The sequence below is a fragment of the Alligator mississippiensis genome, chromosome 1, assembly GCF_030867095.1.
Source record: "Alligator mississippiensis isolate rAllMis1 chromosome 1, rAllMis1, whole genome shotgun sequence".
Taxonomy (NCBI): domain Eukaryota; kingdom Metazoa; phylum Chordata; order Crocodylia; family Alligatoridae; genus Alligator; species Alligator mississippiensis.
In genome coordinates this window covers 96,740,260-96,756,790 of record NC_081824.1, presented here as the reverse complement: position 1 = coordinate 96,756,790, position 16,531 = coordinate 96,740,260, and the positions used below count along the sequence as shown (strand labels likewise).

Genomic DNA, 16,531 nt, shown 5'->3' with positions numbered 1-16,531 from the left:
ATATTTTTTGAACTTCTAAAGTAATTTCCCTCTAATGGATTTCTAAGCACTTTACAAATACTGGATTTCAGCACAGGTAGGAATTATTCTACTGAATTGCTCCCCACTTGAAAATTGGGAAAGTGGTACAGAATAGTTAAGGGTTACATAGGAAACCTGTATCAAAGTCTGAGATTAGGACCATGATCTTCTGGGTTCCAGTCTTCTATTTTTGGCTATAAAACTACCCTTTTCTTCTTTTATGCTACTCTATAAGGACAATACGAAATGGATGAGCACAGATAATCCTAGGATTAATTTCCCTTCAAATTGGCAGGAATGAAGCTGTTCACAATAATAACCTGTTTGTATTATAAACCAGATTACTAGAAATGAGTTTATTGAAGCTACTGGACTGCAACTCCTGACTAGTTTAACAAAATGTGATAACAGTGTTTCACTTATAGGCAATAAAATGCTGCATTCCAAAAACCTGATGAGATCCATATGCTGTTCCTTATCTTTTTAAAAATATAATGAAATAGATTTTAGTTTAAGGTTATAAAATTTACAAGATTTTTGTATGTGCTGGTAAATGAGAGATCCTGTTCTAACAAAGGACCAGATCCAGGTTTCAGGGAATTTTTGGTGTTTTTCTTGTTGAACTTACCATGAGAAAAATCAAACTCATAGTTGGCAAACGATCCCATAAATAATGTTTTTATATTATTATAATATTTCTCTCTTTCCCTTCAGCTATGACCCAGATATTTTGTTAGGATATGAGGTCCAGATGCATTCCTGGGGTTACCTCTTACAGAGGGCTGCTGCATTAAGTGTTGATTTATGCCATATGATCTCTCGTGTACCAGGTGAGTTACTTTATAGACTATAATGCTTAGATTCTATACAGAAAAAAATTATAAATGTATTATAGGGGCGTAGGTTGTAGCCATGTAGGTTTAAGGACATAGGCAGACAAGGTTCTTTGGGTGAATCTGATATCTTTTATTAAACCAACTAAATAGTTGGAGAACAATTTTTAAGCAAGCTTTCGGGTTCAAAAACCATTCATCAGGCTAAGGAAGTTTCAGCAGTTGATATGTGCTCTTTCTGGATGGAATAAAAAGTAAAAAAGCCAGAGGCTGTGCTGGTATGCATATAAGACAGGCAGTCAGTGAAGATGTAGATTGAGGAGTCAATGGGTGAGACACAGACTGGGTATGGGGGAGAGAAAGGGGATGAATAGTGGAGAAGTACCTGGGAAGTCAGATGTCAGGCAGGTTATAATGTGTCATAAATCCAATGTCTATATTTAGTCCATTATTTTTAGTATCCAGGAGGTTGAAGTGTAGTTTATAGGCTCATCTCTGGGAAGTGTTTTGTAGGTTTCCTTTGAGGATCAGGACTGAGAGATTGGAAAGAGAGTGGTTTTCTTGTGAGAAATGTGCTCCCACAGGTAATTGGGTATTCCTGTCTTTGATAGATTTCCAGTGTGCATTCATTCTGGTGTACAGTTGTTGTTTGGTCTCTCCTACGTATTTTCCATCTGGGCATTTGGTCCATTGGATGAGATATATTACATTTCTGGAGGTGCAGCTATAAGATCCAAGAATGCTGATGGCTCTGTTGTGGGGTGTAGTGATTGTGGGGGTGGTGGAGATGTGTTGGCAGGTTTTGCTTGTCTTGCCATGACATGGTCTGCATCCATTTGGTGTGTTCTGGGTCTGAGGAAGTTTGCTTCTGGTGATGAGGTTGGCGAGGTTCGGTGCTTGTTTGAAAGCTAGGATGGGTGGCTCTGGGAAGATCTCTCTAAGAATAGGGTCTCTTTCTAGTATGGGTTGCAGTTGTCTGAGGATTTTCCATATGGGTTCAAGGGAGGGGTGATGTCATAACCAGCGGTGTACGATTTGCAGAGGGTTTTCTCTGTACTGCAGCAGTTCTTCATGTGGTATCCGGGTGGCTCTTTCAAACGTGCAATCTCTCTCTCTGGAGGAGTGTCCTTGTTGGGTGAAAGCCTTTTTTAAGATTGGTGAGGTGGCAATCCCAGGTGTTCTCTTCTGTGCAAATTCGGTGGTATCTGAAGGCTTGGCTGTATATCACAGCTTTTTTGGTGTGTTTAGGGTGATTGCTGGTTCTGTGCAGATATAGTTTCATAGCTGGTAAGGTTGGAAGGGACCTAAGCAGATCATCTAGTCCAATCCCCTGCCATGGGCAAGAAAGGATTCTGGGGTCAAATGACGCCAGCGAGGTGGCTGTCTGGCCTCCTTTTGAAGACCCCCGGGGTAGGGGCAAGCACCCACTTCCCTTGGAAGTTGGTTCCAGCTCCTAACCACCCTGACAGTGAAGTAGTGCCTCCTGATATCTAGCCTGAATCTACTCTCAGTCAACTTGTGGCCGTTGTTCCTTGTTACCCCCAGTAGTGCTCGGGGGAACAGAGACTCTCCCATTGCCTGCTGGTCCCCCTTGGCAAGTTTATAGGCGGCCACCAGATCCCCTCTCAGCCTTTTTTTGTGGAGGCTGAACAGGTTCAGGTCCTGTAGCCTCTCCTCATAGGTCCTGCCCTGCTGCCCCCTAATCATGCGAGTGGCCCTCCTCTGGACCATCTCAATGCTGTCCACATCCCTCCTGAAGTGCGGTGTTCAGAGCTGGACACAGTACTCCAACTGTGGCCTGACCGATGTCGCATAGAGGGGGAGGATCACCTCCTTGGACCTGCTTGTGATACATCTGTGGATGCATGACAAGGTGCAGTTAGCCTTCCTGTCTGCGTCCCTACATGTGTACATGTACACATATATATGTTGGTCTGTGGGTTTCTTTTATAACGTGGTCTGTAATTTATCATTCTGGATACTGATCATTGTGTCCAAAAAGGAGATGTTGGTGCTGGAATATTCAAGAGATGGATGGATGGATGGATGGATGGATGGATGGATGGATGGATGGATGGATGGATGGATGGATGGATGGAGATTGTTGAACTTCTGATGGAACTCAATCAGAGATTGTAGGTTTTCAGTCCAAATGATGAAGATGTCATCAATATATCTTAAGTATAGCAAGGGTTTGATGGTGCAGTTCTTGAGGAAGTCTTCTTCCAGGTGACTCATAAAAAGGTTGGCATACTGTGGGGCCATTTTGGTGCCATAGCTGTTCCCATCTTCTGGAGGAAGTGTTGGTTATTAAAAGTGAAATTGTTATGTGTGAGGATGAAGTGTATAAAGTCAGTAATATCTTTGGGTCTGTATTCTGAGTTGTAATCTTGTTCCTGTAGATATGTAAGGCAGACTTGGATGCCATCCTGGTGTGGGATGTTGGTATATAGGCTGATAACGTTCATGGTGGCTAGGAGGGTGTTGCTGAGAAGGTGGTCTATGTTTTTAAGTTGCCGTAGAAAGTCTTTAGTGTCTTGGACACAACTTGTTCTGTGGGTGACGAGCCGTTTTAGGATTGATTCAACGAAACCTGTTTCTTCAGTTAGGGTCCCATGGTTGGATATGATGGGTCTGCCAGGGTTCTCTTGTTTGTGGATTTTAGGGAGCATGTAAAAAGTCCCTGGGTTAGGTAGTAGGGGGATCAAGGTCTGTAGTTTTTCTTGTAGTCCTGTTGGAAATGATTTGATGTTATTGTTGAGTTTCCTGGTGAAAAGGGGAGTAGGATCTTCTTGTAGTTCTTTGTAGTAAGTGGTGTCAGAGAGTTGTCTGTTGGCTTCCTTTATGTAGTCTTCATGGTTTAGGATGACTATGGCTCCTCCTTTATCTGCTGGTTTTATTACTATTTGGTGGTTAGATCTTAGAGTTTCTATGGCCTTTTTCTCTGGTAGAGAGAGGTTGTTATGGTGGCGTGTGTTGTTGATTATTTCATTGTTCATTCTTTCCCTGAAGCAGTCAATGTAGCGGTCAAGGTTAGGGTTTCGTCCGCTGTGAGGTGTCCAATCTGATCGTTTTTTGGGGTTGATGTTTTCCTGAGTGTTGTCAGAGGATGAGTTGCTGTTGGGAGTGGATTCAGTTTGGTCATGGAAATATTCCTTGAGGCGGAGGTATCGGAAGAATTCTTCTAGTTCTCTACATTGAAGTATTTTATTAAGATATTTTTCTGGGCAGAAATTTAGGCCTTTAGAAAAAACAGATTTTTCAGTTTTGGTAAGCATGTGTGTGGAGAGTGTGATGATATTTGAGGGTTGGTTGCTGTTTTCAGTTTCATCAAGTCTGAGGTTGGAATGTTGTAAGGTGTTGGTGTTGTTCCTCTGATGGTTGTTTTGTGGCTGGGGAGCTTGTTCTTGAAGTAATTTGTTCCATTTCTTCTTTGTAGGATGAATGTTGTAGAAAGTTTATTGAAGTCTCCTTGAATCCATTGTATATTATCAGGGAAGATGATTGGATTTTAAATGCATTATAAATGTATATTTTTTTTAATGTATTATAATATATAAAATACATTATAAATGTATTATAATATGCCATGTATGGAATCTAATTATTGGAGGATCATTGTGAATTGGAGGATCATCTTAAGGCAGTGGGGGGGAGATGACGAAGGGGCTAGTAATGGGCAGTGTGTGGGGGGACAGACAGTGGAGAAGTCAGTAGGGGGGCACATGGTAGAGCAGGTGGTGGAGGGTAGTAATGGGGCAGGCAGAGTAGAGGCAGAGAGGCAGGCAGCCTTCCCCTTGCTACCCGTACCTCTCCCCACATACCCCCATCATGTCTACCCCTGCTGCAGCCACAGGCTGCCCCAATTCCTTCCACTTCCCCTGTCCCCACCTCCCTCTTGCCCCTTCCATACTGTTTCTGCTCCCCCCCACTCCAGGCTTGGGTCCCTGCCTCCTCTTCTTCCTGTCTTCCCCACCAAAACTCTACACCCACCCGCTTCTGCCCCTGCACCTCCCTTTATCTTTGCTCTTCACTGGCAGACTCCATCCCTGCTATAACGTGGGGTACAGAGCATGGCTCCAGCCCAGCCCTGTAGCAGCTGTGCAGAGCCGGCACTACTGCAACAGGGCCAGGCTGGAGCACATGCTCCTGACTGTGAGGACAGAGCCTGCTGGCATAGAGCAAAGGTAAGGAAGAGTGCAGCAGAGGGGAAGAGAGGGGGAGAAGCAGTGCAGGGTGAGATTGGGGACTATGGGGGAGGAGTGGCTGGGCATGCCAAGGCAGCAGGAGGCATGCAGCAGCTGTGGCTCTGCCCTCCACTGCCTCATGCTTGATTGTAAGGCAAGGGACTTTTTTCCCCCTTGTTAAAGTGGGGGGGCAGGGTGCTCATCTTCTAATCGAGTAAATCCACTATTTGGATATATAGGTATAGCAACAAAAGTTAAGAAGAGAAAAGAAGTGAAGTATAGATCTTTTTGCATTTTTTTTATTTTGAGGTGGTTCTAGCAATTCTCTCTGTATTAAATTCTACTTCCGGGTATTACTTTCACTCTATTTGTGAAACTGGAATCTCCTGGAATAGCAGTATTCATTGGAATCACCCCAGTTCTTTCTTACTGCCCTTGGCTACAAGATGGAACACTATAAAGTCCACATCTCTGCACAATATATCATTGTATTTTCCAGTGTAATTAATTTCAGCCTTATTCCTGCTGGCAAAAAAGATAGAAAAACAGTAAGATTAGAAGAAGTTTTCAAGTCCAGGAGGTCCCTGGGACTCTGATCTGATCCTGCTGATGTCTGATTACTGCATGTTCACTGTACAACATACAATCTCAACGGAATCAGTTTTTAAAAAGTTATATTTAGTTAATGCACATTAAAATATGCTAATGCACATTAAGCATCACTTAAAAACCGCTGGTGCATGTGTTGGGGGTTTAGTCCTCATTATTTTATTCTGTGCTCCCTAAATTGAAATGGTGGAGAACAGAAGAAAACCCTGAAAAACTAAACCATTTCAATTTTTCCATCCTGTTATGGCAAGGGGCCCGATCCGTCTTTTTTTTTTTGCAATTAGACCCTGAGCTGCAGGGGGCCCAGTCCTTTCCTCCATGGCAGTGCCCACCAGGCTAGCTGACTGGGTGCTGTCCCAGCTTAGAGGCAGCACCTGGCCCAATCTGACTCTTAGAATAAAGAGCTTTCAGTGCTGATACTGTGCAGCAAGTGGGGAGCCCTATGCACACACATCTGTAGGCTACCTTAGTCTGCCTGGCAGCAGTGCATAGGGCAGCCCATCAGGGTTTGATTGCCTTTGATCAGTCTGTTTCCCTGCAACACAATGTGGGAATTGCGAAGGGGATATGTTCTGCTCCCTGCTGAAACAGCAGAGTCCAAGGAGTGACACTGTTTTCCTGGACAGGAGAGGGGTGGATGCTGAAGGAAGCCCAGCATGTACAGACATCCACTATCTTAGGTTACCCAGGGTATTTTTCTCCTGGACTGGTCATTTTTGCTCTAGGAGAAAGATCCTGAACATCTTTACACTCATGATTTTCACCTGGGACAGCACCAACTCTCCTAGGAGAAACTGAATGTCTGTATGAGGCTTGTGTTAGAGGTGTTGTCCATATGTATTCCAGAATCTGTCTGCCTTTCCTGAAGTTATGGAATCTTTGGCAGTCTGGGTTCATTTTAATGAAGGAATGGGATTTTTGGTGAGCCTGCCCTTTATGCCATTGTCAGTGACACAGGTACTGGAGTTTAGAAATATTCCAGTCTTGTACATAGGGGGAACATGTACCTTCCAAAATATAATTTAGTTAAGCAGTACAGCTTCAAGACCCACAGTTGTTGCATGATAAGTAACTTCTTTTTTGACCCAGAAGTTGGAAAGAGAGGAATGGATTGCTGTACGGGTACGCCTCTCCTGAAAAGCTACTTGCAGTAAGTGTGCACATATATGTGTGTGAGACCATGATTCTGTGCATGGGTAAACCCTGTTGCTTTGTGGCCTCTCCCTACAGGTGAAATGGGACACTGAATATTTCTGTTATAAGTGCAGAATACTTATCTATTTTGTTAGTACAGTGTGAAGCACCTGAAAGAAATGTAAAGAGTGGTAGAAAAGTTGAAAGAGGAGAATACTTGATAAACGCAGTGAGGGAAGACTGTTAAGTGGGCTGGCTTTCAGGAGAGCAGAATGTTTGCATAAATTATGGGGGTTATAATGGCTATAGAAAAAGAAAGACTAGATATATTTAAACATTGCAGGAGGTACAGAAAATAACAGCAACTATCACCTTGATTTACTCGTGCAACTGACCATTCAGAAGAAAATCCTTATTTTTGCTCCCTAAAAGTATGGAACAGTAAGCAAAATACAAACTGCCTTTTAGATTTTGACGATGTGCATGACAAGCTGCCAGCTTTTATCAGTAGTCTATGACTGGGGTCAGCAGCCTACAGGTGGATCTAGCCTGTGAAGATCCATTCTGGCACAGGGGATCTGCAGCATGCAACCACACTATGCCACTCACGCCCTCTGTAGCACCCTCCCTGTTAGTCTCTTGTTCCGGCACTTACCTTTATGGCAGAATTTGCTCCTCTTTGTTGCCACCGGGAACAGAGATAAGTGACAAACGCTTGGGCACTCTGGGGGGAGAAGACAGATTTGCAATTCACAGTACAAGAGCCTGTGGCTGTAAAAGGTTGTTGAGCCCTGGTCTGTGGGTTTTATTGTTAAGATGTGTTATTGGCAAATGAGTGTTGAAATATTGTTCATCAAGATGCAGGTTTGAGCAACTGCATAAAAAAATGCTTTATGTTCTGTTATTTTATGAATCTCTGGTAAGAGTGTAAAGAATTCTCACTTGTGTATTTTCTACAATCTTTTATGGATGCTTAGAAGTGAAAGATAGCAAATAAGTTGCCTCCTGAGAGGCATTCAAAAGTAAATTTTAAATAATGTTTTCTGGTTGTACAAGCTGTATACCTAATTTCTTATATACCCTGCAAAAATGTTTTGTCTTTTGCGTTAGTACGTGGTAGGCAATTATTTTGGCTGGGAGGTCACTTAATTAGTTTTGGTGAGCTATCAAGGTCTGCACACAATCTTTTAGAAGATATCATTTTAACAAATTATAGATTTTTAAAAAATACTCTAAAATCAAACATCTACTATAACATTTTATTTCCAAAAATAATTTTTATCCTGATTTATGTGTTTGAGTAGTATATATAGAGGTGATTGCATAATATTTCAAAATAAAGTCTTACTCTTACATTGTGTGTGCTCATCGCACTGGGCAGAGTGTGTGGAAGGTGGCCTGGAGCTGGAGCTTCGTACAGTGGGGCAGAAGCCGCCTGGCTGCAGCTTCTCCCCTGCCTGACTGGGTGCGTAGTACCTGGCACATGTCCCCATGGCTTCCCCACATTACTTGCTGCCCAGAGCAGTGCAGCAGGGTAGGAGAAGGAGCTGCTAGAGGCGGGGGGGGGGGGAAGCTGAGCAGTATCCAGGTGGCTGCAGCCACATCAGGAGCAGCCCCACTGGAAAGCTGTATGCACAGACTGCTCCAGGTTGGAATGGGTAGGGCTCCGCCCTATGCGGAGCACTGCAGGGGCAGCTGCAGGCTGAATCTGGCCCATGGGCTGTATTTTGCCTACCCCTGTATTAGTAGGATACTGTATAGGAACATATCTGAACAGTTAGGTCAGGCAGGGGAGTGCAACAAGCAACCAAATGATAGGCACACCACTTGAATTGTGAAAAGACATTCTAAAACAGCTTCTGCTCTGTAATTCTAATTAAATGGAATGAGCTTGGAGAGGAGACAGTTGGGGAGGAAGGAGCATGTAAAAGTGAATTGATGAATGTATTAAACAGTTTCACTGTTTTATGCTGAACTGTGAAATTAATATAACGCATTTTCAAATTATCCCTATTAAGGAAAAATCCCAATTGTATACCCTATGATAATATAACAAAAATAATTTTGGGAAAGGCACACAAAGAAGGTACTCTTTTCTTTTGTGGCATGGCATCCCATCAGAGCACTGAGAAAATTGAGAGTAAAGAGGACACCTGTTCCTTTCTTCCCATAATAGTGATGGCACAAGTATTAAGCAAATACAGTATTTCTTTTGTGTTGCTTCTGTTTCTTATTTTCTTCTCCTTCCCATTGTGATATCCAGATGATGTGCATGTCTGTTCTCTCTTATGTTCCTAATTAGGCAGGATGATCACAATTAAACTAGTAAATCTCAAACCCTTGGGGCAGAGGCCACTTCTTTGTATTGTGCAGCAGGAGCATGTTTGATACCATTTCAGTACCATACCATTGAACCAGTATATTCCCATTAAGGTATATTGGAATGGAGCTGTTTCAATGAAACCAAAATTGTAGGCTGAAACAGACATGCATAATGGGGGGGGGAATAAAGGGAGATGATTTGGTTTCAAGAATTTTGAGGCTTTTGGTAAATAATCTGATTTAATCAGTAATATGGAAAATATCCTAAAATCTATATTTCTAGGAAGGTCATAGAATTTCCCAGAGAATATTTTATATAGATTGTATTTTAACTTTTCTCAGTGTATACTTTTTTCATGTTCTTAGATGACAAGAAACAGAACAGATTTGCACCTGAGCAAGATGAATATGGGTCAGAGGCAATGAGTGAAATCAATATTGTTGGACGAATCATCCTAAATATTTGGCGAATGATGAGACATGAGGTGAGATAAAATAAAAATAGTTCTTTAAAAAAGTGTATTAAGAGGTAAAGATGTTTTTTGTTTTTAATTGCATTTGATTATCTCATGCTGCTGCTATTTGGATTTACATCCTGTTCTATGAAGGAAGCCTTTGGCAAAGTTTATGGTAGATTAGTGCTGTAATGCATGTTGTTTTACTCACAACTTGTATAGTTTTATGATGTTTTCACACACAACTGTTTATTGTTTAAGACATTCAAGGGATTCCATTTCAAACTGAAATATAAAATACTAAAATCCTTGTCTTTTACTTTTTAGCAATGTTTCTTAGTTATTTCTTGTAATTTCTTGATGTCCAAGATGAATTTTAGAGATTGCTAGTACAGTTCTTTCACTGACTGAAATATTTGAATTTGTTTTGTACTGTCAGATCTGCTCACTGTTTTGCTGTTCATATGTTACAGTTAGCCTTCTTGCAAAATCACTTTAACTTATGCCCTAATCAAATTCCAGTTTGGTAATTGTAATCAACTTCATTTTAACTATATTTTTCTTCTGGAGAAAAAAAAATCTCCCTTTCTGTCCTAAGTAGTAGTATAGTTCCTGTGGACTGTAAAATGTTTAATGATTTTCTTGTAGGTAACTGCACTTCAGTAATAAATTCCTATTTGTAATTCATAGATCTGAATAAATTTGTAAAAAGGTTTAGGATTCTTCTGAACTGAAACACTGTAATCACTGAATCATTATCACAAATATCTTGTTTTTCTAGGTGAATCTAACCAATTACGCTTTTGAAAATGTGGGTTTTCATGTTCTTCACCAGCGTTTTCCTCTGTTTACCTCTCGAGTTTTGTCTGATTGGTTTGACAACAAGACAGACATCTACAGGTAAAGATCTGATTGATAATGCATTCCTATGGCAGTATTTTTAAGTAAATTTCTCAACTTAAGGTGAATCTACCCTCAGACAGGAGTATGGTGAAAAGATAACCAAGCTAGCCACTAGAAAATGGAGCTCTGCACAGACTGATTTGCCCTGGGGTTTTGTTTTGGGTTTTTTTTGGGGGGGGGTGTTCAACTGCACTGCAACCAGGAGTGTGGATCTCCCCCTAGTGTAATGTTGCTTTCCTTATGAAAAAGCAACCCTGAGATACAGCATGCATTTATTTATTTATTTATTTATTGTATTTTATTCATGTTGAAGAAGTATAGGCTGCTATTTTTAAATCCTTCACATTTAATGTAGTAAGTGGCATTTACCAAAGACTTTTAACAAAGTATCCCTACTATTGAAGCTTTCACTGTCTACTTCAGTTGACTAATATTTGACAAAGCCTAGCCACCAAGTCAGGCATTTGATAAAAAAATAAACCTCTGAACTATAAAATGCATTCTTTTATAGTATAATATAAACTTGTGTACTTTAAATATTAAGTCTGATTAGGTGTTTGAGGCCTCATTGGACTGGATGGTATACAACATTTACTAGGATTTTTGACCTGTGATATGTGTATTTATATAGGGTCAAAAGGGTATGTGTTATATATGATCTATAGCAGTGCTTCTCAAACTATCTGATGTGGCAGACCGGCAATTTTTTTTCCAGTGGGCCAGGGACTGGTGCCCGGTTCAGCCAGTGACAGCAACTGCATGTAACAGTGCTACACAGATGTGTGACTGGCTGTTTCTTTCTCTTTCCTCATCTCACATGACGTGACATCACCTGGAGTGTTGGAATGTACGAACTGCGGCGCTATGACATATCAGTGTTATGCTTCTGAAAATATATTCTTTCTTTCCTGGCAACTCGCTGCAGACCAGCGAATATATTTCTTTCTTTCCACGGACCACCTCTTTGAGAAGCACTGATCTATAGCACAGACCACAATAATACTAAAGTACTGACTTGATAACATGCCATAATGTTTCTATTTTGTTTCCTTTTATAACTCAAATACTTTTTGAAGGTGACTGTGCAATAAGTATTATTTTTAAATTTATAAACAAACATGCCATTCTGTAAACATACAAGGCTACCTCTGTACTTCATGGAGACTGTAGATATCAGTTTATAGCCAAACCACAGTTAGCTTTTACAAATGGACGAAACAAATATAGTAGTAATTAGCCAGGTTAATAGTTCCTGTCCTGTCCTCTCTACACAGAAGACTTTCTTGCCCTTGCTGAGAAGGAAAAGGAGACTGGAAAAAAGACTTCATCCTCCCACTGATTCACAAACTTCATAGCAATAAGAACAATTAAAGCAAAAAGGAACAAAAGATTCTTTGGACTTAAGGTTTCTAAAAGTCCACTATTGAGTTAAAATTTTAATTTAGCCAGTTGGAAATGGGCCTCAAATTCTGTTTATGCATCTGTTCAGGATTTTTCAGGAAAAATGTAATGAATATATAATCCTTTTAAAGATCCATGTGGGTGTGCGCACACAACTTAGAAAGAACGTTTAAAATCTCTTTCCATGTCCTCAACTTGCAGAGCCACAAACTTTCATATATTATAAAAGAATTTTATAAGCATATCTTGTAGGAAACTCTGTTTTCCAGTCTGCAAACTTAATCTATAAATGCATGGAATTTGAGTAGATGGTGGCAGTCTTTGTACATGTGATTAGACTTCCTAGCTGGACTCTTCATAACCTATGTTCTCTTTAACAGATGGAAGATGGTTGATCATTACATTAGCCGGGTCCGTGGGAATCTCCAGTTGTTAGAACAGCTGGATTTGATTGGCAGAACCAGTGAAATGGCCAGGCTTTTTGGAATCCAATTTTTGCATGTATTAACGAGAGGTTCTCAGGTAAGATTAAAAACTTCCTTTATACTTCTCAAAAACATTGTGTGTGAAGTTTGTTTTACTCCTTTAGTAGTATATATTTACTTTTTTTCTTGTTGTATACAAAGGATCATATTATGCAACAGAAGATTTAAAATATTAAGTAAAAAATAATAAAGGAATTCAAATGCAAAATGAATCCATTGAACAGTCTATGTAATAAGCATTTAACTAAAGTATATCCTTTTCACTGAATGCCTTCAGTGACCTATTGAATTTTGCTGTATAAGCTCAGGTAAGTATTTTAATGAACAGCTGCATGGACTGCAGCTCTATGGGCTGAAATTTTCCTGTTTTTGTCTTGGCCTGAAAACGAAAGCAAAAGTTTTTCAGAAGGATGGTTAAGCATACTCAGGAAGATTTGAGAGGCTAATCTTCTTGTGCAGAGATTTGTGGAATATATTTTACATTACATATTCTCATGAGGTAGAGCACTAAGAAAGATGTGCAACCAGAGGCCAGAGATTTGCTAGAGCGGGGGCGGGCAATTTTTTTGGCTGGGGGCGCCACTTAACAAGTTTTGGTGAACTGTCAAGGCTGCAAGGGTGACTCTGCCTCTTGACAAGCACCCTGCCCCCGGTCACCATTTTAGGACCACAAGTCCCGCCACCTAATCTCCGACCTTTGCCACTGGAAGTCCCTCCCCTTACCTCAGGAAGTACTTCTTTTGCGAAGGGGGTTTGCCATATTAGAACCAAAACCAATAATTAAATGATGTACTAAAAATCAAACATCCGTAACAACATATTTTAATTTTATTTTTTTTAAATATTTTCACCCTGGTGTGTGTGTGTGTGTGTACACATAAGTGATTCCGTAATAGCTCAAAGTGAAGTCTTACTCTTGTATATTGTGGGGGTTTGTGGGTATGTGGGGGAAAATTTGGTTGTGGGGTTTGCAGGGGAGGGTTTGAGGGTATGGTGGGATATGCATGGGATACCAAACCCTCAAACCGTACCCTGTGCGCACCCCTCTGAGCCAGTCAGCACCTGCCCCCACCTTGCAACAGGCTGGAGCCTGCATGCCCTGTGGTGCCTCCCTGCCAGTGCCAACAGCACACAGCCCCAGCACACCCTGTGCCTACTTCGCACTGCCTGGCCATGGCACATCCTGCCACCCCTGACCATGCAGCGGAGTTGGGGTAGCTCCTTCAGGCTGCCGCTGCTTCAGGCCCTAGCCCCGTGGTAGCAACGGAGACCAGCATACACATAGCCCTGACTCCATGTGCACCCCCTCTGCTCCGGGCTTGCCCATCTGGGCTGAACAGCAGCAGCTGGGCAGAAACTGGTCCTCAGTGCAGGGGGAAAGCGGCCTCTGCCACTGCCAGGCAGTTCTTGGTGCAGTCTCCTGCTGCCCTCTGTCTCCATCACTACTACCTCTGGGCTGCCCTGTAGCTGCTCTGCACTGTCACCATTGCCACGCTGGGCAGCCCAGAGGCAGTGGTGACAGAGGTGCAGGGCAGCCTGGTGTGGTGCGGGCTCCAGGTGGCTGCACCAAGAACTCCCCGGCAACAGCGAAGGAGAGAGGCCACTTTCCATCTGCACCAAGCAACAGTTTCTGCCCAGCCGCTACCGCTACTCAGCCCAGAGGAGTAAGCTTGGAGCAGGTGCTGGGGCCCAGGCTCAGCAGCAGCAGTGCAGGAGAGAAACTGATCCTTAGCATGAGGTAAAAACACGCCCACCACCACCCCAGGTACTTACTTGCGTAGCCGCCAGGAGCCCACACAGCGCTGCCCTTCATCTGCTGTGCTCTGCCACTGATGCCTCACCAGGCAACCTGGAGGTGACGGTGACACAGCATATATGGAGGGCACCCCAGCACACCTATACCAGGAAGCTCCTATGGTGGCAAGGGGGAGGGGCTGCTTTTTACCCCACGCTGAGCAGGAGTTTCTCTCCTGCACTGCTGCTGCTGAGCCTAGGCAGGCAAACCCAGAGCAGGGGGGAGGGTGCACGGGGGAGGGGCTGTGCATGCTGGCCCCTGCCACTACCATAGGGCTGGGGTCAGCGGCGGCGATAGCCGTAAAGGAGCCTCTGCCACCCAGGCTGCCTAGAAAGGCAGTCTGGCTGCAGAGCCACCCCAGCCACGCTGTGCGCCCAGGGGGCGGTAGGATGCGCCTCAGCCAGGCGGCACCTTGGCTAGGTGGGACCAAGGGACCCGCTGCAGGCCAGACAAAGCCCCTCTGGGCTGGATTTGGCCCACAGGCCACATCTTAGCCACTCCTGTGCTAGAGCCATGACCACACTAAGGGTGAAAACACCTTATCTGCTTTTTTTGGAAAAAGTCACCTGTTGTCCCTGGCATTGAAGTCCAGGCCACTGGGAATTCCCCAGATACTGCACCACCCTGCACTTTGCTGTTGATACCCATGCCTCTGGCCAGGACCCAGCATGGGGTGCACGGGTCCCACTATGGGGGCACAGGGCACCAGAAGTTCCCCAGGTGGAATTCTAGGACCAACACAAGCTTTTTCTCTTTATGGACAAATTACTCTGGAGTCCCCAGAGGGCCTGCAGTGGGGAAAATCAGGCAGGTGCTCCTGGGGCTTAAGGGGCCTGATCCTGGACAGCAGTTCCTGAGATGCACAAGACCGGGCCCCCAGAACACCCCACCCAGGGCAGATGGAGAGTTTCTGGCCTAAAATGCAACTAAATGCAGTCCTGAAGTGGGTACATGTTTGGCCAGACCTCAAAGTGGTTGATAAGATGAAGTACTGAACTGTTGTTCTGGACCAGTGCTTACAAATAGGAGAAGCAGAAGCTGCATTTTGTATCTTTGCCATTCCTTTCTCTCCTCGCCTGCTTCTAGGAAGCAGGTTTAGCCTATAAAACAACAGTTAATCTGTAATACCATCTAAAAGACTGTCAAACAAGGGTATCTCCTGTAAGAACACTTTCCTTCTACAGATAAAGGGAATTAGATGGAATTAGAGGTTTTGTTAATATTAAGACTTATTTTAATGCTTTACGTGTCAGGTATTTTAACTGATTTTTTCCTTCTTTTTACAAATCTTTACTGAAAAGCTAAAAAAAAAATTGACTTTTTTGCACTGGAACTAAACAGGCCAAGGTTTGTGTGCAACCCCACACCTTCATTAACTGTTTAATGGTGTACAGTGCCAAGAAAACATTAACACCTTTGAGTCCCTGGGCCTGTGTTTTCCATTGCAATCAACAGCAGCCCCATTGTAGTGCAGTGGTTGAATGTCCAGTGCTTGAAGCAGAGGGCTGCATATTAAATAGTGAGGGGAGAAATATTCACTGTACACCTTTCAACTTGTCTACCAACTTGAATTTTTGTCCCTAGAGGTTCTCTACCTCCTGTTATCTGTATGTTTGGGGCAGAGTCAAGATTACACAGAAACATTTTTGCTTTGGTATTATTAAATACTTAGCTTTGCAGCCCTACCATTTTTTAAATTTAGGTTTTACATGGAATGTAGATATTAACCAATACAAAAGGTAACAAAGCACCACATGAGTAATGTTCTAATCTCAAAACTTTCTGCTGCTCCTTCTCTTCTATATATACTTCAAGAGGAGACTGAACGGTCACCTTGCTGGGGTCACTTGACCCCAGTTGTCTTTCCTGCTTGGTGCAAGGGGGCTGGACCCAATGATCTTCCAAGGTCCCTTCCAGCCTACATTCTATGAATCTAATTTTATAGTGCTATACTATTGTAACATTACACTACTCTGGTTGGGGTTGTTATTCAAATAACACCTTTGTGGAATACCTTTCTCTGACTTTTAACTTAAAGATGCAGACAATTCTGAGTGACTCATATGCAAAGAAAACCTGAATGTTTCTTTAAAACATATTTTTTTCCCCCATCTTACATAATTAAAGAAAATCTCTTTGGCTTCATATAACCTCTCAAGGAAAATAGCACTTCTGTGTTCTGCCTAAGCATATATAAGCTCTCAGCCTAAAATGTGAAAACAAGGTTTTTCTGATTATATAACAGGGGTGGGCAATTATTTTGGGCGGAGGGCTGCTTAGCAAGTTTTGGCAAGCTGTCGAGGGCTGCATGGGTAACCCTACCCCTTGACAGGTGCCCCGCCACCTGGTCACCATCCTGGGACTGGAAGTCCTGCCCCTTGTCCCT

At 42.8% G+C, this 16,531-nt stretch overlaps 1 protein-coding gene across 1 annotated transcript in view; it reads left to right on the top strand.

Moving 5' to 3' along the window:
• The window catches only part of REV3L (REV3 like, DNA directed polymerase zeta catalytic subunit), a 216,269-nt gene that overhangs the window by 170,879 nt on the left and 28,859 nt on the right, over nucleotides 1-16,531 (top strand). Inside the window, exons 19-22 of the mRNA XM_059732984.1 lie at nucleotides 736-851; nucleotides 9,473-9,591; nucleotides 10,343-10,461; nucleotides 12,246-12,387. Coding sequence (XP_059588967.1) covers nucleotides 736-851; nucleotides 9,473-9,591; nucleotides 10,343-10,461; nucleotides 12,246-12,387 — 496 coding nt within the window. The remainder of the gene's footprint in view (nucleotides 1-735; nucleotides 852-9,472; nucleotides 9,592-10,342; nucleotides 10,462-12,245; nucleotides 12,388-16,531) is intronic.